Raw genomic sequence first — 19808 nt, forward strand, 5'->3', positions numbered from 1 at the left:
TCTCCTTAAAACTGAAGTGAACCAAACCGGTCTTAAAAAACTTGGTTTGAAATCTCTGGTATTTCGTACATCACAAACTACGACACAAATACCATGTAAATACCATGACCAATCAGGTCAACGTGCGTGTGGGCTTTAGCATATAATTAACTGCTACAAAGCAAGAGAGCTTACCAGAGGGCCGCCATTGATTAGCAGAACTTCACCTGCTGTTAGCATTCCATTGACTCCCATTCATTTTGGCGTCACTTTGACAGCGAATAACTTTACATCTGAGGCATCCAAAGACTCCCATTTGTCCATTATTTATTTCTAAAGAAACACGACAATGTATAAAAGGCTTCATTACCTTGTATCTTACGTTATGGCCCCGTAGAAGCAGTTTTTTTTGTAAAAATAGGCTAACGATTACGTCATAACCACTCGACTCTCTGTCGCACAGTCGAGAAATTACCGTATAGACAGGCGAAGAAGCTTGCAGGCAATCGGGGGGACGTGGAGGCATAAAATCCGATAAAGTCAAGGGAGAAGCCCAGAGATAGTCATAATCTCTGGCTCCTGCTGCTAGCTTATGGACAGCTAATACTCACGCTCTCTGTTTCTGCAAGATTCGGAGGGGAATGATTCAGATTTCTGAATTCAGATTGACTTCACTTCTCTCCGTTGAAACCTATGGGGTCGCTCGCTGTGTCCATTTTATATACTGTCTATTGTTATCCCGGTATATTTTTCTGTTGAAAGGAAAAACCGGGTACATTTAGCAATATAGCGGGTGAATTATGTATATGATGATGTTATGATGAACTATTCTCCACTGACATTCTCAAAGCGTTTCTAAGGATGTTTATTTTCAGAAGGCAGACTGAGATGGCGAACGGGAACATGGTTTGGTAAACATTAGCAACACATTATTAGCTGTTTGATATTGTAGTCAAGCAAAAGGCTAATCATATTAATTACCGTTATGTGTCCGACGTTGTAAAGAGCGATACAATTGTGCAGCATTTACTACAGTAATTTGAGTAATAGCTGACCGAGTGAATCTCTGAGCTGGTGTGAGTGAGTGGAGGCGGGGCTAATTTGCATATTCATAGATCCGTGTATACTAAATGAAGGGTTACATTCAAGCGATTTTAAGGCATGAGTGGAAAAAATCTAAATATGTAACGTTAAAAAACGTTTAAATATGTAATTTTGGTGATCAAAAATTAGTTAAGGGATATTGACTGCAGGGAGACTTTAAATCAGATCTACTGAAGTACACCACATTTGACCACTAACAAACCCTAGATCACATTTTGCCTCAAACATTCAAACTGACTGGGCAAAATTTTTTGCTCAAAAAACAAACAATACAAAAATTGCACAAATTTTTTTTATTGATGTGGTAATTTGACAGTGCATGTTATTAAAGCATATTCACTCTTCACAGAAACACAAGAAGGTGGAATGTGGATGCATGCAACATGCCTTAAAATACAATAGTAAACCAGGAGACACTCCCATACACTGCTGAAGCTCACGTTTATAATACAGGTTCAATAGCTGAGCAGTGCCACTGTAAGAAAAGTACATTGCTAGGTGAGCACAATGAGACAAATCTTGCCTTTTTTTGCAGTGCATTGGCAAGACATTGGCATTATGTCGATATTACAAGACTAACACCATTGTGTAGACGCGTGGAAATGAGACAGGTGACTGTGGCCAGCCAACCACCTGACAATTTCATCATGTATGGTGTAAACTTATGTTATTGCTATAAAACATTATTCCAAATCCAGGGCTTCATCACCACGTCATGGATAATTGTTTTAAAAGACAATTTAAGAGAACATATTTTGAGAAAATATTCGCCCAAAATAGTTCTAATTAGTAAACACACACAGCTCCCAAATAAAGAAATAGAAAAAGGCTCGTACATTCTGTAAAAACTGAAAGCGAACTGAAGCTGTTGGAGGCAGTATATAAACATGATAAATGGTACTGCATTCAACAGTCAATAAGCTTGATTGATGTGAAACTATTTCACTGGAATAATTCACAGTTTTTGGGAAATCAAATGAGAGGGACTTCGATTTGTATATACAGTACTGTACAAAAACCTATAAAGCCCTGGTTTCACATACAGGGTTTAGATTAAGCCAAATCAGGCCTTAGATCAATTCGAATATTTAAGTAGCTTTTATAAACGTGCCTTAGAAGAAGAAGAAAACAAAACATTACTGGTGTGTCTCTTAAGACAAATCAATGGCTCTGACATATTTTAATATGTCAGTGCAAGTTTCTTTCAGTTAACAGCTCAAACATGCATCTTAGTCTGGGACTAGGCTTAAGCCTTGTCTGTGAAACCGGGGATAAAGCTTCTATTCTGTGATGTAACATTTGAAATACATTGTTTCATTCTAGTCACAAAAAGTTCAAAATATTGTAATGAATTTCAGAACAAGTAATAAAAAAGTTATATCAAAGAGTCTGTTTTGGTTATCAGGCACTGTAGTGGTCACACACACACCAGGGTTTTGGACACAAACACAGCTTTAGTCAGAGTCAGAGTCTGAGTCATCATCTGTGAGGAAGAAGAATATGTTATTCTGGAAGAGAAATGATGGAGAACAGCCTCTGAATAACAACAGGAAAAAGAAAAAAATAGATGGGGAATTCCCAGTGGGAAAAAAACAAACTGCACTGTAAGTTTAACGCTTGAGGATTACTACGGTACTACAGATTGCTTGTAGCAAGGGTTAATTCATATTATGATACTGAAGGAGTTCAGCCTGTCTACTGTTTACTATAACTAAACGCTACACTGTGGATGATTATTATTATTTTCTTAAGCTCTGTATAAATACCTCGTGTGTTTTGTGGTTCCTCACTGGAGTCACCTCCCTTGAGGAAATTGGCCAGTTCATTAAAGATGAAATAAAAGTCCAGGGCGAAGATTATTGTGGCAACAAAGCCAAAGACCTAAGAAGAAGTGAAAGAGAAAGACACATGAGACCAGTCTAGACATCACACAACTGAGTTACATGTAGCAACTATAAATCATAGATAAACAGTGCTGGTGCCGATAAAGAGAATTTGACTGAACTGATGTGAGCCTACCCCAGCAGCCTTTGAGGCTCCATCCGGATATTTGGACACAGATATTATAGAGATGATGAAAAAGATGATGGAGGCGCTGACACAGCGCAGGAAGTCCTTGATGAAATAACAGACACGGAGATTTGGAAAGGAGGACGGAATTATGGTAGTATAATTTGATCCAGCACAGACATTTTGTACTGTAGGTCAGTAAACTTACCATGAGGGGCCAGTGAAAGCCCTTAAATCTCTCATTGAACTTTGTAGAATAAGCAAACAGCAGGAAGAGGGCCGCCAAGAACTCAATGAAGGGAGCGGTGACGAAGGCAGCGGCTGTTGAAGCAGCAAAGCACACAAAGCTGATGAACGACAGCACCTGAGGAGACAGGAAACATCAGGATGCATTTTTATTTAAATAGTGTTCCTTATTATTTGGTTTATTGTGACAGGGTGAGAGCACTACTTGACCTACTGTATAAGACAAAAACATCAGTCTGATCAATATCTGCCTTAACAGGAAGCTGCTTCTGCCACTTTAAATACTGCCTGATTGGCTGTCAATGTTTTTATTTTATTTTATTTTTTTATCATTCATTAGCTGGAAAAATTATTCTGAAAGTAATCCAATTATATCATTTATCTGTGTCATTATCATTATAGTTGTGGTGTGGACTTTCCTATTCTCAAAGAATTAAAACGTTTAATAAAAATATATCGTTATTGTCCTTAGTGCAGTAGACGGGCATTTATTGTATAGCCAACTAAAATAAATTAAAGTATCAACCTCAATCATATAGTCTGAGAAGCCAAATATAAATATATTTTTTATAAAACAACAGTTAGGCTATTTCCAGTCAGCAATCTTGATTGTATATAATCATTATAAACACCTCATATAAAACCGCAGTGCATGAATTGGATTTACTTAAAGTGAGCATTTTTTTTTAAAGTTGAAATGTCTGTTTTAGACAGATAATCAACCGCAGCTTCAAAACACAAGGCCAAACCAAGCCCGATATTATATTATTTATTATCAATAAATGAAGTTTGAAAAGCAAAAACAGAAGTAATTTTACAAAAATCATCACATTGGAATAAAGCGGGAGAGCATGCACTATCCTCCGATCATGTGAGGAGAATAGATTTGGAGATGGAAAAGAACAAAAAGACAAGAGCACTAAGGAGGAGCTGTGATAGCCACATATTTATAATAAAATAAATTCGAACCATATCTACTGCTAGTATTAGTATACTTTTTATTATAGCCTGTAATGAATAATACATCATACAAATATTTTTAAAATGATCATTTAGGTCCATCTCCTCCCCTGCACCATCCATTATCTCCCAGGTTCCCTCTCCATCTATGTACATCTCTTTTGGTGGCATTGTTTGTGAAAATGTACATTCGTCTATTTTTGTCAAACTATCATTGCTTCGATTACAACGTCACATGCTGAACGTGATTTTTATCCAATGAGGGTGAGGGATGTGGGAGGACGAATTATGCTACAGCACTGATTGGCTATTATTAGCTATGAGCAGCAGTGTCAATCAATCAATGTATCAAAGAAAACAGCAAATATCAATGTAAAGAAATTAAGTTACTTGTCAGATTTTCCTTCCTAACAAGGATATTTTTCAAATAAGCCCCCCAAAATGCAACTTACTAAAAAATGAAGCCTAAAGTCTCGTTTTATAAGCGGAATTGGCAACTGGTAACGGCTTATCGAAAAAATGCAGGGTGGGGACTTGGTTCTATCCATTGGTTATTGATTGGATTTTGAGATGTGGGCGTTGCACTCAAAAATGGAGGCAGATGAACAACATGAACTATGTGAACATTAACAGACTAAATGATTGGAGAAGTCCGGCATACGTCACCAGAGAGTCTGTTGTTTTCACCAGAGAAGATCAAGTTATGACTTTCTTTCTGATAGAAAATTACAAGGTCAAAAAAAAAAAATGCATGGAATCGTTCACAATAGGATTTATCACATGAATTTGGGAAATACATTTCCATAAAGGAAGAGAAAAGTTGGCACACCACAGCTCCAAAAATATAAAAAAATATAAATTTATGTTCTCACCATAGGTGACGTTTCGAGCCTAAAAGCTTTTCGAGGCTGGAGCTTTTGGGCTTCAAGTGTTACCTGTGGTGAGAACATAAATAAATATTTTTCTATTTTTGGAGCTGTGGTGTGACAACTTTTTCTTCCTTTATGGAACTTTTTTTTTTGCCCTTTGGATGTGCACACTTTGTGTTGAATCTTTGTAAAAATACATTTTCATTAAATTTTAATTTTATGACAACATTTTATTATTTATTTTATTATCCAACTCTTATGCAACTATGCTACTTGGCATTGGCGAAGAACAAATTACATGGCCACATTTTTGTCTGAACTGTAAATGACACACTATTAGCCTAATTATTTGTTTAGCACATCAAAATATTTTGCAAACAATATCAAGGAGGTTTGGTGACCTCCATAAAAAAAGCCACTACTCGCCTTGATAAAACTCCCCCTCAAATGAACGAGGAACGTTTGAAAGCGTTTAGCCTACTGTAGAAAACAGCTATTTTTTTGCTCATTCTCATTTAGGCTACTTCATTCATTCATTCATATAATTCATTCAACAAAGAAACATTAACTTTTCAGAACAAACATAATTAAAAGACAATTGGCTTAGGCCTCAATAATAATCAGTGAAAAACAGATCGATAAGAAAAAGAAACTCAAATCAGAAGAATAAATGCCAAGATTTATGTCGCAGAAAGCACTTCTGTGAAGTGTCTGCATCCAGCTAAAAAAAAAACAAAAAAAACACACACACACAAAAAAACACACACAATAACATTTACCAGATAATAGAATTCCACAAAACAATGCAATTATGACTTAGCCTACACATAGCTATCATGGGTGGATAACAAATAAAGGACGAAAAGCGTACCACTTCACCGAGCAGCAGTAGTCCTTTTCGGGAGGAGATGAATTCTTTACTCGGGAGAAGAGAATGAATTACGGTCTGTCGTGACCGGTTACTATCCGACGCCTCGATGTCCCCCATCACGCTGACGAAACTCTTCTGTTGCCGAATAAAGTTCACAGTAGTGATGCGTCCCACTGTCCGCTATATGAGACAGCTACGCTTCTCAAATCGGCATAACTTTCCACGGAGTGGAAACGGAAATAATGACTGCGGAAACGAAGCACACAAAAGAGCAGCATCTGCATTCCCGAAATCTGGAGACCGTTAATAAGTGAACAGAAAATGTGGGCGAAACATCTCTCACATCGCAGGAGTCTCTAAGTAGCAACTGTAAAGATATTATGTGCAACAACTGCACATTTCTGACTGAACAGTTAACCATTATCCTCTGTTTGGGGTCTGACAGACTTCAAGCCCCTTTTAGGCTAGTAAACATGGAAGGTATTTGATACTTTCTAACTTTGGCTAACATGTTGTTCATACTTTATTTCAACCATCTGGTAGGCTAACTCTAAATTGTAAAGTAGACATGCTGCATTTTCTGTAAAGCTGATTTGAAACAATATTATGGCAGTATTGTGAAAAGCGCTATACAAATAAATGTGAATTGAATAATGATACAGATAATAAAGTTTTCAGAATGTTTTTAGAAGTCTTTGATTAAAACTGTAATTGAGGTCATAAGTCATAAATGCAATCACTGAATGTAATAACCTATTTTGCGAACATATCAACTTTCTTAAATAAATAATGTATGTTTAATATAACGTCTATGTTTTTATATTGAACATGGGTTGAAGAGATTGTTATCGCTGTGATCAACTCCAAATTTGCATAATAATTCTGGATAACAACAATCTTTAAAAAAAAAAGTAAATTTTTATTTGTGGAATAAGGAAATTAAATCAATCAGGGTTCATTTTTTAAGACCATAACAACCAAGATCCTCAATTTGATCCACTTGGACAAATGTATTTTGAGTGGTGATTATTTGTGCCTAGGTTTCCCTTAGGTTTAACATGTATGCATTATTCATGAAAGAAGTGAATACATTATTACTATACAAGTATTTTACAATTTTATTTTAGTGAAAATGCTTCGTTCACAAAATGAGAGAGCTGGTCCTGCAGAGCTTTAATTTCCCCCGGTTTGGGCCTCTGTGGTGGTTATTGGCTTGTTGTATGTGATTTTTTTGAAAAGGATATAGCCATCCAAAGACAAAAAGGCTGCAGCCACAAAGCCCACGATCTGTCAACCAAAAGACTCTGTAGTGAGAAACGTGTTGTCTCATAATGTCTGGGTAATTCACAATGAGTATTCACAAGGGCGGAATTAGTTTGAAAACATCTGATAGATTTAAGGCCTGCATAATTATTGAAAATATAAAGAGAGAGTTCCAGGAAGTGAGGATGTGTGAATTCTCACCCCTCCGCTCAGTGTGCCCTTCACTGTGTATGTAGAAACTGCTACCAGGCTAAGAATACACATAAGTGTTGCTGCAAAGAATGAGTTGAACACATCCTGTGGAGCAAAGGTGCATTAACAATGATTATATCTGCAATAACAACTGCAGTTGCAGGTATATTCGCATTCATTCAATCAAGTGCATAGATGTATGCTCTTACAATAAGGGGCCAGAAGAAGAAAGTGAACATCTTGTTGAGTTTCAGTAGGTAGAGCAGAAGAAATCCAAATGTGATGAAAAACTCCATGCATGTTGCTGCAATGTAGGGTGGCCTAGAAGCCACTGCATAACACACAAAAGCCACAAAAACACACACCTGCCAAGACAATAATACTCAAGAGTTGTTTGAGGAATTTCAACAAGACATTTAGTAAGATGGTAAGTAAAATGGCTTTAGACTATATAGATGTTGATTTATTGGAATGTAATGTGATTTTGTGAATAATGTTTTTCAACATTCTTTGAATTTATTACATTGTGTCAAATCATCTGTGCAAACCTTTTTTTTTCTTCGTTTAAGCAGGTTTACAATGTTTCCCTTTCTAACAATGTTGTATTCAAAGTATCAAGTCTGTGTCTTGTATTTAAACAAGTCAGTTGTATATATGAGCATTTGTCCTTCCCAAAACGTATTTTAAAAAGTGTGCAGTAAACTAGCATGTCAAATTTTCACAAATGTCTCACCATTTCTGCTATTTTCAGTAGACCTTTTGTGGACTTCAAAAAGGCCAAATCAACTTCCATTGTGGCATTAATATGATCTTTGTCCGTATGATTTATGTCGGCGAGTTGTTCTCAAAACAGCTTGACAGACTTAAAATGTCACTTCCTGATTGAATGCGTAGACGTAGAGGACGGAAATGGATCAGGAAATGACTAATTTCACATATTTTATTTTAAATGCACAACAGTTTTTCATCTGTATAAACTGATTCTCTGCATTTAGACTTGTTTAGATCTTATCAGATCTTTCTGTTTGGTGATAATATTCCTGGATGCATTAAAAATGTAAAGTGAATGCTAAAAGTGATAAACACTCTGTAGCATATATATTGCAGCTGTTCTAATCTATAGCAGCCCTGAACTGGTCCTTCAATTTCTCTCAGGTGTGGTCCCAATTTGTTTTTTAAATACACATCATCTTACTATGTTTGACCAAAGAAAAACGATCAATTTATGCATTTTTTGTGATAAAAAAAACTTATTTACCTCTAAAAGTACAATATTTGTATTGTAAAATATGTTTATTTTATGTTTAATATTTATTTTACTTCAGTAAAAATAATAATGGTATACATAAACAGAGCAATTCCAATTCCACACAATGTGTGTGTGTGGTTTTTTTGCACAGTGGATGATTGGCACGTTCAAAAAATGCTCAATTTCTTTGTTTGAGTGAGTTACAACCCCAAAATAAGACAAAATAAAATAAAAGACAAAATAAAAAAAACTGCTCTGTTCATTCAATGACTTTCAATGCAATGCTTTTGTGGATGTGTGTGTGCGCGCGTTTGTGTATGAGAGAGTGTGATTGTTTGCCAACTTGAGAATGTTGTATAGACTCACCCCTTCATTTATGTGTATGTATGATCTGCATTGTGGTGTATCGATTGATTTTCCTATTTGTTTCCTATGGGTACCCTTTAGGGTTTGACATCATTGTGATTCTACTGGTCAGTGACATCAGTGTGATATCTACATGTGATTCTGACATATATATTCATGTGAATCAAAATACAAGTCAACTTATTGTTTCACTCTTTTATTTAAGCAGCCACACATTATTTTACAGAAAATGTCAATTCAATTATATTGTGACAGACAAACAACATGAAGCAAACACACTGCTTCTAATTTGTATAGGTTTTGCTGCTCCACTTCATTAACGCTTTGAATATGCTACAATGTACTTGAAATACTAAAACAGAGTGCTGCAGGGATGACGTATTTTTGTAGGCCAAAACCTGGAAACAAACATTTTAGCATTCGCAAACTAACCGTGGTGTAGTCAGTTTATCGCCTGAGGTTAGCTTTTTATTTCTGGAGGTTGTATTTAGGCTTCACAATTCATAAAAACTGTGTTTGTTTGTGAAAGTTATCTCGATGGACAAAATGTTCATCAAACTTTTGTTGATCACAAAGCTTATTTTTGCAATATATTTCAAAAGCCTATGGACAAATCCTATTGGGTTTTTGTCGAGGGAACCAGTTTGATGCTAACTTCTGTGTTGGCCTACAAAAGTATGTAATCATTGCAGCACAAATAATAATAATAATTTGGTTTCAAATTTGAAATGTGGATGTCAGAGATAGGATCATGTTCTGATAAGACAAAAAACAGGCTTCCTGAAGTGAACTAAGTGAGAGAACATCCCATAATGTAATTGTGTAATAAGGAACACCCACAGTATTACAAGTGTGCGTAACAAAAGACAATACTATGAGTCTAGCCATTCTAAACTCAAGCCATAAAAAGAAAAGTTTCTTAAAGTAAGCTTAACTATCTGTAGGCAAGTCAAGTGTATAATAATGGCTTATTTTGTAATAATGACCATTTTTGTGACGATTTAAAAATTGAGACTTTTATTTTGACATGTTTTGGTTGCTCATTAATGTTGCACACAACACTGCAAGTTTTTCGCATCATCACACTTGCTTATTTGTGTAACTACTAAACGTCGATTAAACCAGCGAGATGATTGTTAACTCGTTAAAAACGGTTTGCCGTGTTGTCTTACCTTTGTGTTCACACAAATCTCTGTCGACAAATGTACTTGTCCGACAAACACCTGAACTGGGGAAGCATTTCATCGGACATCCGCGCAACAGCAGCACGTCTCTCAGTGACAGTAAGTTCTGCGCCGACTTCCGTTCTACGCAATATAACTGCGACCACAACCCTCAGTCTTATCTGTTTTTGTAACATTTTTAGTTCTGTTCATATTTTATTAAAATATTCACTAACCGAGCTACATTATGCAAAAGCTTTGCATTAACAGTACTGACATGAGCTTAAGCTTGTTGCCTTGTACATCCTCGAACCTTTGACTGATGCCATAGAGATCTAACGCTGAATCCGAGAAGAGATTCATTATGTTGTCTTCTTCAGAAGGAAAACTGTCTAGAAACGGCGAGGAGAGGAAATCAGTGGTGAGTTACGACTGATGATTAACGTTATATCCTCTCCTCTAAAAGAGGGACACCATACGGCTGAGAACACCGTGAACATTATATCGTTAGAGATGTTGTTTTGAAATTTGCATCCACTTTTGTTCAGATTTGGTTAGAGGGGAATATTGCAAGTGGAAAGACAACATGTTTGGAGTACTTCAGCAAAACCACTGACATTGAGGTAATACAGTAAATGTATAACATTCCTCACAGTACCTGTAATCCCTCTATTCTTGTTAATCGTGTTCATTTAGACAACTAAAACGTGTCTTGTGTTTCAGGTGCTGACAGAGCCTGTGTCTAAATGGAGAAATGTGCAGGGTTGCAATCCATTGGTAGGGATCCAGTAGCACTTTACTGTGGTTTTAATGGGCTTTGTCGTTCTTCCTATCTTTACACCGCTTAACCCTAAGAGTTAAGCCTGCTCAAAATTCTGTGTAAAGATGCAATGCAGCATACAAGCCAGACTAAATTACGCCTGCTCTACCCACCTAAGCCCATTCTATACCAGATATGCAGTTAAATGCAATGGTTGTGTAAATGCATATGCCACCCCTGAGCTGCATTAAACAGTGGTATAAAGACACCTAATTTTCACTTCAGATACACTTCTGTGCCACCTTTGCACTGTAAATGTGGCACAATTGTAGCCTATACTTTATTGCATTAAGGCATCTTTACACAGACAAGTTAAAGCTGCTCTGTGCCTGCTCAAAATTCAGTGTAAAGAATATGCTGTATGATAGCCAAACTTAAGTATGCCTGCTCTGACCCACCTCAGCCCCTAGTATCAAATCATACATTTGTAATTGATGTGCAAATGAATTCATGACACCTATGAACGACATTAAACCGTCTGTGTAATAACACTTAGATGCCACTTCAGAAGTGACCCTGTGCCAGCTTTGCAGTGTAAAGCAAAGTGTGCCTGCTTAAAATTGCATTGCCACATAAAAGCCAGACAAAATGATGCCTGCTCTGACCAACCTCAGACCCTGGTTTAAATGGATATAATTCCTGTGTAAATGCATTTATGCCACCTTTGAGCAGCATTAAAACAGTTTGTGTAAAGACATTTAAATGCATCTTCTTAAGCTGTTCTATTAAACTTTTGCAGTGTAAATGTGGCATTATAAATGTATTCTATTCTGTCACAGGGATTGATGTACCAGGACCCAACCAGATGGGGGCTCACCCTTCAGACATATGTTCAACTCACAATGCTTGATCGCCATGTTAAACCAATGGCATGTATACGTCCTCTTTCACATCCCTATAGTCAGTTTTGTTCAGTTGCTTTACATGTATCGGTTTCTGTTCTGCAATACAGAAATGAGTCACTACCCTCTGCGTGAATAGAGGAAATGGAATGCTAATCATTCATGACCTGTTGTTTTTCTTTCTATCATCAGTCACTGCCAATCAGAATGCTGGAAAGATCTATTTACAGCGCTAAGTACATTTTTGTGGAAAATCTTTTTAAAAGGTAGATTTGATCAGGAATCTGAAATAACTTTGTCAACTATTTATTATTAAATGTGTAGCTGTTAACATTAAATAAAACCGTATTGTTTGGTTTGGTTGACAGTGGAAATATGCCTGAGGTGGACTTTGCCGTTTTAAGTGAATGGTTTGAGTGGATCATAAAGAACATTGCTATTCCTGTGGACCTTATTGGTATGGCAAATATTTCTGTATTGCACTGCATGTTGCTTGTTAGATGCGGATAAATTATTATATATTTCTTTTAATTGTTGTTGTGTAATGTTACAAATACAAGTGTATGTATTCACATGTGTTTTTACTCAGTTTACCTGCAGACCTCTCCACAGACCTGCTACGAGAGACTGAAGCAGAGGTGCAGAGAGGAAGAAAAGGTTATTCCCTTGGTGAGCTATAATTCAACTATTGTGTGCATGCAAAAAACAAATCTGAAACAAAAACCAAAGTTGAGTCTCTACTCCTACTGACAATGAATGCCTTCACTTTTCATGTTATCAGAATAAATATTACACATTTTATCACATATTTTGAGACATGCTTTCACTGATTTGCACACTCTAGGAATACCTAGAATCCATCCATAACCTGTATGAAGACTGGCTGATTCATCAGAAATCATTTAAAGTTCCTGCTCCAGTTCTTGTGAGTTTCTGTCAATATTTCTTGGATAAAAAGCTTTACTGCATCAAATGATATGTATTGTGACATACTGTATACCGGTAATCACCTGTTGACGAGCTGGAATCATGCAAAATGTTCCATGCAATATGTATTGAAATTATTCTCTTTTTCTTTTTCACATTGGTGGACAGGTAATCCCAGCAGATCATGATCTTAAGAAGATGCTGCATAAGTTTGAGGAGAACAGAGAGAAGATACTAATGGGGCATTGCTCTTGATTAAAGGATCTCGGAGAATGATGGTTTTATCAGTTTACAAATGTCTTCAGCTCTCTCAGAGACGGATGAAGCAGGCACTTTGTGCAAACATTCCTCCTACAATGGAAGCTTATTTAGTAAATTATAGTAGGATTTGTAAATTAATTTATATAAGTGTTTTATTTGAATGCTGCCTTTTATGGGTATTACGTGTATTTGCATTTGTAGTCCTTCTAAACTTGGTTTAAGCATTTAACAGAATATAAAGTCATTTAATTGTTTAGTTTTATAGAATCATTCCATATTATCTGAAACTACTGCACTTGTAAACATTTCCATTGGTTCTTTTGTTACATCAGAAGACATTTTAAATTCAGAATGGCAATTCGAGGGCATTTTCATGTATTCTATGTGATTTGATCCTGCAGTTTACATCACCATACTCGGGTGTAATGCAAGATCCCTTCCCCCCATGTTCATTCTGCCACTTGCAGATACCATCACTTAACAAGTACGGATCCTGATGGTAAATGTAACCTTAAGGTGTTACTGAGACCAATGTATTTTAAACTGCACAAGACATTGTTTTAAATAAACTACATGAAACATTATTTGAAAAAAATGTTTTATTACATTTCATATCTAGTCACATAATTGTATGGCATGCTCCACTGTAGCCTCAGTACTGTAAGATTAATACAAATAATGTACGACCTTATTACTTTCAATAATAGGCAGTATAAGATTCACCAGAACACCATATTGTTTATATTTATATCAACCTACATGAATCCAAGGTTAAACAGTCCTGCAGAACAAGTGTTCTTCCATTAAGACACATTTACATTAAGGTGCACATTTAGCTGTTTCTCTACATCTAGTAAGGCACAGTACCTGATAAATCAAGCTCTAAGAATCATTTTGACCCAAGCAAGCTCCCAGGCAACATTTCATGGTGGGGCCAATGTAGGCGTGATATGGGCTTGAGGTATGGGTTTGTCTGAGTTCCTATCCTGTCCTGAATCAACCCAGTCTCATATAAAAACGTACCCTGAATACGTTGGTCCAAAGTGCAAAACGTAGAGGGGTTACAATAATGGCCCTTGATTTGTATCACTGTTACATTTTTTTTGCCTATTCTTTTCCTATTGCTTTGCGTCCAAGTCACGTGACTTTCAAGATTCCGGCCGTGAGAACAAAAAACATGGCGGACATTTCTCTCATTTTTAGTGAAAAAAAACAATATTTTGAGTTAGTTTCTGCATAAAAATAAGTTTTGATTACATTTCTAGCGAGAAATATATATTTTATTTTCATAATATTCACTCAGTGAATGTACATAATCACTCGCTTGCTCGTTGTTGCGAATATTTTTCAGATCTCGCCAGAATAATGTGAAATTGAAACGTTTTGTTTCTGCATAAAAAAATCAGTTTTGATTACATTTCTAGCGAGAAATATATTTTTTATTTTCATAATATTCACTCAGTGAATGTACATAATCACTCTTGCTCGTTGTTGCGAATATTTTTCAGATCTCGCCAGAATAATATGTGAAACTGAAACGTTTTGTTTCTGCATAAAAATAAGTTTTGATTACATTTCTAGCGAGCAATATATATTTTATTTTCACAATATTCACTCAGTGAATGTACATAATCACTCTTGCTGCGAATATTTTTCAGATCTCGCCAGAATAATGTGAAACTGAAACGTTTTGTTTCTGCATAAAAAATAAGTTTTGATTACATTTCTAGCTAGAAATATATATTTTATTTTCATAATATTCACTCAGTGAATGTACATAATCACTCTTGCTCGTTGTTGCGAAGATTTTTAAGATCTCGACAGAATAATGTGAAACTGAAACGTTTTGTTTCTGCATAAAAAATAAGTTTTGATTACATTTCTAGCGAGAAATATATATTTTATTTTCATAATATTCACTCAGTGAATGTACATAATCACTATTGCTCGTTGTTGCGAAGATGTTTCAGATCTCGCCAGAATAATGTGAAACTGAAACGTTTTGTTTCTGCATAAAAAATAAGTTTTGATTACAATTCTAGCGAGAAATATATATTTTATTTTCATAATTCACTCAGTGAATGTACATAATCACTCTTGCTCGTTGTTGCGAATATTTTTCAGATCTCGCCAGAATAATGTGAAACTGAAACGTTTTGGTTGCTATGGACGCTGCTATCGCCTTGACCTCTGACGGATCAAACCCCCGCCCACTATATGCGTTGCGCCTGATGTTGATTTGCTGATCAACACATTAATCCGTGGCAGCGGGAGAAACTATTGTTGACAAAGTGACGAGTTACAATCTGTTTGAAATATACCGGATCCTCTGTGCATTTAACTTCCTGTGTGGTGCAATGCGATCTCATTGATAGGTGTTGACGCGTCAAGGCCACACGCAGAAGAAGAAGCGAAGAAGAAGGAAACTAGGGAAAAGAAGCAGGAAAAGGTAAACAAGGAGGAAAAGGAAGCGTAGAAAAATAACTTGATCAAGCTGAACAAATGAATCGCCTTGACCCCGAAGATGCCATATTCCTGGTTGATGCGTTCTTGGATGAGTGCAAGGTAAATAACATGATCTCAGTGATGGAAAAAGCATACTAATTACATGCCAATTACAAGGTCTAAGACCATAACAGACTCTGAGGTATAGCAGGGAAGTAGTGTCAAGGTGCAAAACTGAAAACACTCCAAACAAAGTGCAACTATACAGTACCTGGTTCAATGTCTTTATACAAATGCAAGCTATAGTGCTGAGCTGACCTGAGTTCACACGTTAGAGCCAGTGAGAGTTTAATTCAATATTCTGTCAAAACGTTTCACTTTCTTTTCTAGATCTGTCAGTACAGTACAGGACCACAACCGTTAGACTGAATTTTTACAATGTAATTGGTTTTATAATGAGATGTTTATAGGTGGTGATAACCTTGGTGGGTGGTGGTGGTATTCTGTGGCTCAATTGTTTATTTAGGTGGATCAGCCTGGACACACTAAAGAAGGGTCAAAACAATCCACAAAGCTGTGTGTTTGGCTTGATGAGGACAAAGATGGTCAACCTCCGCCAAAAAGATGTAGAGCTGGGGAGAAACGAAAGCGAGATTCAGCTACTGGTTTGTTTTTTGTTTGTTTTTTCATCATTAGTTGCATTCATTATTCATTGAGCAAGTTCTAAATGGATATTCATATTTTTGCAGTTTCTTCAACAAGCGTTAAAGGGATGTCCTGTGCTCCGTCTACCAGCACAACTGAAGACACTGTGACCATCGAAAATTTTGGTTTTTTTCCCTTAATACTTGTTTCCTCATTTGTTATGTGGTAATTGTCCAGATTTACCATTGCCACCTTCCCTTTTCATTTTCAGACTCCCTCATTCAAGATGTCCGAGACCTCTTGGGAAGTGGTGCTGAACAACCTCTCCCCTCACACTGGAGGAACAGGCAAACTTCCTCTCTGGAGAATTGGACAGTAATGAGGCCCTTCATGGTGAACAATATGTTGTCATCTGAGAAGCCCAAGGAGGGGGTTTGCCATCATTGTGGACACAAGGCTGCAGTAGTGATGTGTAGGGACTGTTTACCACGATCACTCTACTGCACAGCCTGTGACCTTTCCACACATGAGGCCCTGGTGCTTCATAACAGAGCATCCATGGTGGAGGGGTTCTTCAGACACCTGCCGCCATCCACTTTTGTTCAGCAGCAAGAGGGAGGGAAATTCTCCTATCATGAAAAAGGTAGTTTTTAAGTCTCAGGTTATATAGGCTGTTTTACATTTTACACAAACTCTGGTTTACTCCAACAAACATGCTGGATGAAGTTTTGTTTGATAGAAACAACACCCTCCCTGTTGAGTTTTTGGTTTCATTTACTCTACTATGTAAACTAATTCTGCTTTTTAGATTGCATGTTACCAATCGTTCCTCCCTGCTGCGACTGCTCCACTGGGCAAACAAGCTTTTCCAAGGGAAAGCCAGTTATTTTAATTGGAATGAATGGTAACGTTTTTTTATTTTTATTTCTTCATATTGTGTTTTTTGTTTCTTGTGAACAAGAGATAATTGTTTTTCTCTGAAATTTCAGGAAGATACAACCTCTTCCTTCCATCAGTAAACTGCTCCTGTGGAAAAACCTTGCCAGTGACCATAAGTGATTTGGTTGAAAGTGGTTACTGGCCAGCCACGGTCAATTTTGAGACCTTGTACATGGTGGACTTGTTCACCACGTATGAGGATCTTAAAATCACTGCCCCAGGGATGTCGAGACAAGCTTTTGTCAGCATGCTCGAGTGTCGTACAAAGCTCTTCGGGCGAGTGAGTGAACTCCTCATTTAAGTTATCCTGTTTGGATCATCTTTTAAATAACTGATTCATTGTTAGGACTTGTTCTTACAATCCCCAAAGTTTCAGCACATATTTCTTGACAGAGCCCTTTCTTTGTCATGACCACGATCTGAAGCCAACCTTCGAAACAGCTATTTACTGTTTTGTTTTTTCACTTTTGCTCTCAGAGTGGTAAGATATGTGGGGACACAATGCAGAGGGCCTTCCTCGAATGGGCCTATGCCAAATTTGAGGTTGACAAGCTGTCTCAGGTCCAGCATTTTCAGTGCCCTGCATGCACACCCTCCATGTTGGCAGTTGCAGTGGATGGGAACCGCAAATTATATCGTTTCAAAAGCCAACCAGGGTGTGTAACATTCATGTACAATGAAATTCTAGTGAGCCACAAATTAATTTTATACAGTAAATTTAACATCTATATATTTCTTTCAAGACCTGATGGGTTTTTTGATGGAGTCTTTTTGGCCAGTGATGCTGAGGTGTCCTCCTTTGTTGATTACATCCATGGAACAACTGGACATGTAAGCTAAATTTATATTTCTTTTTATAAAATTTTATGAATGCTTGCCAGTTTTTTCCCCAAAATGTAAACATTATTTGGTTTGCATCAAATGTCATAATACCATGATTTAGAGCTTATGTTGTAAAATGTAACTGTGTAAATGTCTGTATTTGCCCTCATCTGTTTAAGAATCCAGGGAAAGGGAGATGTGGTGCGGGTCAGTGGACCGCAGCACGAGAGTCCGCCAACAAGTCTGCAAGCAAACTAGACGAGGAAGGTGTTGAAGTTGCTGTCTGCCGTCATGGGGTTTTGCTGAAGGGACTGAATATGTTCCGTGGAGAAATATTTGCATACCCATTATATCTCCAGAAACAGCTAGCTTCACAGACCGTCCAGTTTTTTTGCTCTGATGTGGTCTGCAAATATTGGCCATATTTGCGGAGAGTTGTGGACCACTGTCCAGAGTTGGAGGACTTGCTGAACATGCGCCCATTTCTCTCCATCATGCATGCAAAAGCGCATTCATGGATGTGTGAGGTAATAATGACAATTAGATGTATTTCCTACCAATTGTACCACACATTATGATTGTCTGTCCTCTGCCCCTACTTGTTGTTTTCCAAATTATAACATTCATGTAAATGTGTTACAGTTAAAATGGGGGGGACGCAATCAAGAAGGAGCTGGAACAACAATCGGGGAGGAGGTTGAACAGGTTAACAGCTTCCTCTCCCGAGCAGCCATATGTTCCAAGTACATGTCAAAAGCCGGTAAGCATTTTTCATGTATAGTTGTGTTCAAGGTCAAACCAAGGGGTTTGAACGCTGATGCTCGGCCTTTGCATTTTAGAGTTCCATACATAGGTGCTCCCTTAGAAAACCACTGTCTAGTCAGCACTTTTACACTGATCAGGATTCTCTTTATAATAATTTCACTTCTGACACGTTAATTAAGTGTATGATTATTTCCAGGTTTATGTGACAATATTAGAGAATGATCAATGTAGTATCTGACCTTTGGTCCTCACTGTGAACCTAAATTACTGCACATACATTGTGTGTCAAGTTCGCACAGACATGCTAACAATCCAGGCAAGTGGCTGGAACAAGCGAAAGGCAGAAAACCTTCACCGAACACTGGCCAAAAGATACATCAAGGTACTACCTAGGAAAATATGTATAATAACATTTTTGTTTTTAAATTGTCTCAGCATTTGTTAACACAGATATTTCTTTCGGACAGACTGTACAAAGGATTGCAGAGGCAACAAAGGACCTGGAGAAACTCACAGCTGAGTTATCTCTACAGCAAGACACAGTCCAGCAGTGGGTGTCTGATGTTCAGCAGTGGACCTCAGGTACTTAGGAAAAAATATTTGATGGCTTATTTTAAAGAATCATTGGCTCTGCTCTTGTACAGGGGATCTGAAAAGAGGCTGATTGTAAACTGAAATGGGCATTAATTAATTTGTTTGTCGTACAAAGGAGCAACCATCCAAAATGACCTGCAGAGGACCATCGAGGGGCTATATTTGGGCATCAAACAGCGAAAATTTCAGCTGTATCGTCAGTCTGGTGAGAGCAGAAAAGGCCACTAGTAATGCAGATTTATACATAGTAAAAATAGCAAAGCCATTTATAAAATAAATAAATAAATAAAAATCTTTTGAAGTATGTTTACTACAAGTCAGGGCAGCATACTGAAAACCTGTCAAAATCATAATAAGGTTGAGTGCAATATCCAAATATTTCCAATATTTCTGCAAAGGGCAGAGATGTCCTGACTTACCAATTTTGTCCTCTATTTAAAAAAAAAAGATTGTTTAAAATAGATTCTGAAAAAAAT

The 19808-nt window shown here is 37.0% G+C and overlaps 5 protein-coding genes across 7 annotated transcripts in view; 2 read left to right on the forward strand and 3 right to left on the reverse strand.

Annotated features, from left to right (window-relative positions):
* Positions 1–1356: 1356 nt before the first annotated feature.
* cmtm3 (CKLF-like MARVEL transmembrane domain containing 3) lies at positions 1357–6751 on the reverse strand. Its single transcript, XM_079605266.1, has 5 exons — positions 6040–6751; positions 3302–3457; positions 3103–3198; positions 2850–2964; positions 1357–2566 (listed from the first exon to the last, which is right to left on the reverse strand). The coding sequence occupies exons 1-5, from the start codon at positions 6154–6156 to the stop codon at positions 2538–2540; spliced, it is 513 nt and encodes a 170-aa protein (XP_079461392.1). The 5' UTR covers positions 6157–6751; the 3' UTR covers positions 1357–2537.
* Positions 6752–7042: 291 nt separating this feature from the next.
* cklf (chemokine like factor) lies at positions 7043–8384 on the reverse strand. Its single transcript, XM_079605267.1, has 4 exons — positions 8228–8384; positions 7704–7859; positions 7504–7599; positions 7043–7326 (listed from the first exon to the last, which is right to left on the reverse strand). Exons 1-4 carry the CDS (start codon positions 8285–8287, stop codon positions 7213–7215), a joined length of 426 nt encoding a protein of 141 aa, XP_079461393.1. The 5' UTR covers positions 8288–8384; the 3' UTR covers positions 7043–7212.
* Positions 8385–9299: 915 nt separating this feature from the next.
* On the forward strand, positions 9300–13895 carry tk2 (thymidine kinase 2). 3 transcript variants are annotated; one of them, XM_079605265.1, is made up of 10 exons: positions 9300–10392; positions 10604–10693; positions 10821–10895; positions 10996–11049; positions 11872–11961; positions 12127–12200; positions 12303–12391; positions 12524–12603; positions 12779–12859; positions 13030–13895. In XM_079605265.1, the coding sequence occupies exons 1-10, from the start codon at positions 10312–10314 to the stop codon at positions 13114–13116; spliced, it is 801 nt and encodes a 266-aa protein (XP_079461391.1). In that variant the 5' UTR covers positions 9300–10311; the 3' UTR covers positions 13117–13895. The 3 variants fall into 3 exon arrangements, with proteins under 3 accessions (XP_079461391.1, XP_079461389.1, XP_079461390.1); XM_079605263.1 differs by having other exon boundaries at positions 10653–10693; XM_079605264.1 differs by having other exon boundaries at positions 10656–10693.
* LOC306994618 (uncharacterized protein) overlaps positions 13710–19808 on the reverse strand; it is a 26682-nt gene continuing 20583 nt past the window's right edge. The window contains exon 3 of the mRNA XM_079605262.1: positions 13710–14113. The gene's annotated coding sequence lies outside the window, so the exon portion shown is untranslated. The remainder of the gene's footprint in view (positions 14114–19808) is intronic.
* Positions 15473–19808, forward strand: part of LOC306991431 (uncharacterized protein) — a 5552-nt gene continuing 1216 nt past the window's right edge. The window contains exons 1-13 of the mRNA XM_079599270.1: positions 15473–15687; positions 16094–16232; positions 16317–16397; positions 16484–16855; positions 17021–17116; positions 17202–17431; positions 17629–17807; positions 17895–17982; positions 18153–18500; positions 18616–18733; positions 19029–19120; positions 19206–19320; positions 19448–19537. Of these exons, the coding sequence (XP_079455396.1) occupies positions 15625–15687; positions 16094–16232; positions 16317–16397; positions 16484–16855; positions 17021–17116; positions 17202–17431; positions 17629–17807; positions 17895–17982; positions 18153–18500; positions 18616–18733; positions 19029–19120; positions 19206–19320; positions 19448–19537 (2011 nt within the window). The 5' untranslated portion in view covers positions 15473–15624. The remainder of the gene's footprint in view (positions 15688–16093; positions 16233–16316; positions 16398–16483; positions 16856–17020; positions 17117–17201; positions 17432–17628; positions 17808–17894; positions 17983–18152; positions 18501–18615; positions 18734–19028; positions 19121–19205; positions 19321–19447; positions 19538–19808) is intronic.

This window comes from Phoxinus phoxinus (genome assembly GCF_949152265.1).
Source record: "Phoxinus phoxinus genome assembly, chromosome: 2".
Taxonomy (NCBI): Eukaryota; Metazoa; Chordata; class Actinopteri; order Cypriniformes; family Leuciscidae; genus Phoxinus; species Phoxinus phoxinus.

What these genes read in the sequence shown, in the direction of transcription:
- cmtm3 (XM_079605266.1), bottom strand. Translation starts at nt 6,156, where the DNA reads ATGGGGGACATCGAGGCGTCGGATAGTAACCGGTCACGACAGACCGTA. An exon ending in GCTTTCACTGGCCCCTCATG is followed by an intron (nt 3,199 to 3,301) that starts GTAAGTTTACTG and finishes TATTTCATCAAG; the next exon opens with GACTTCCTGCGCTGTGTCAG. An exon ending in GGAACCACAAAACACACGAG is followed by an intron (nt 2,567 to 2,849) that starts GTATTTATACAG and finishes TCTTCCTCACAG; the next exon opens with ATGATGACTCAGACTCTGAC.
- cklf (XM_079605267.1), bottom strand. Translation starts at nt 8,287, where the DNA reads ATGGAAGTTGATTTGGCCTTTTTGAAGTCCACAAAAGGTCTACTGAAA. An exon ending in TCTTCTTCTGGCCCCTTATT is followed by an intron (nt 7,600 to 7,703) that starts GTAAGAGCATAC and finishes TTTGCTCCACAG; the next exon opens with GATGTGTTCAACTCATTCTT. An exon ending in AGGGCACACTGAGCGGAGGG is followed by an intron (nt 7,327 to 7,503) that starts GTGAGAATTCAC and finishes TTTGGTTGACAG; the next exon opens with ATCGTGGGCTTTGTGGCTGC.
- tk2 (XM_079605263.1), top strand. Translation starts at nt 10,239, where the DNA reads ATGATTGTTAACTCGTTAAAAACGGTTTGCCGTGTTGTCTTACCTTTG. An exon ending in GCAAAACCACTGACATTGAG is followed by an intron (nt 10,896 to 10,995) that starts GTAATACAGTAA and finishes CTTGTGTTTCAG; the next exon opens with GTGCTGACAGAGCCTGTGTC. An exon ending in TATTCCTGTGGACCTTATTG is followed by an intron (nt 12,392 to 12,523) that starts GTATGGCAAATA and finishes GTTTTTACTCAG; the next exon opens with TTTACCTGCAGACCTCTCCA.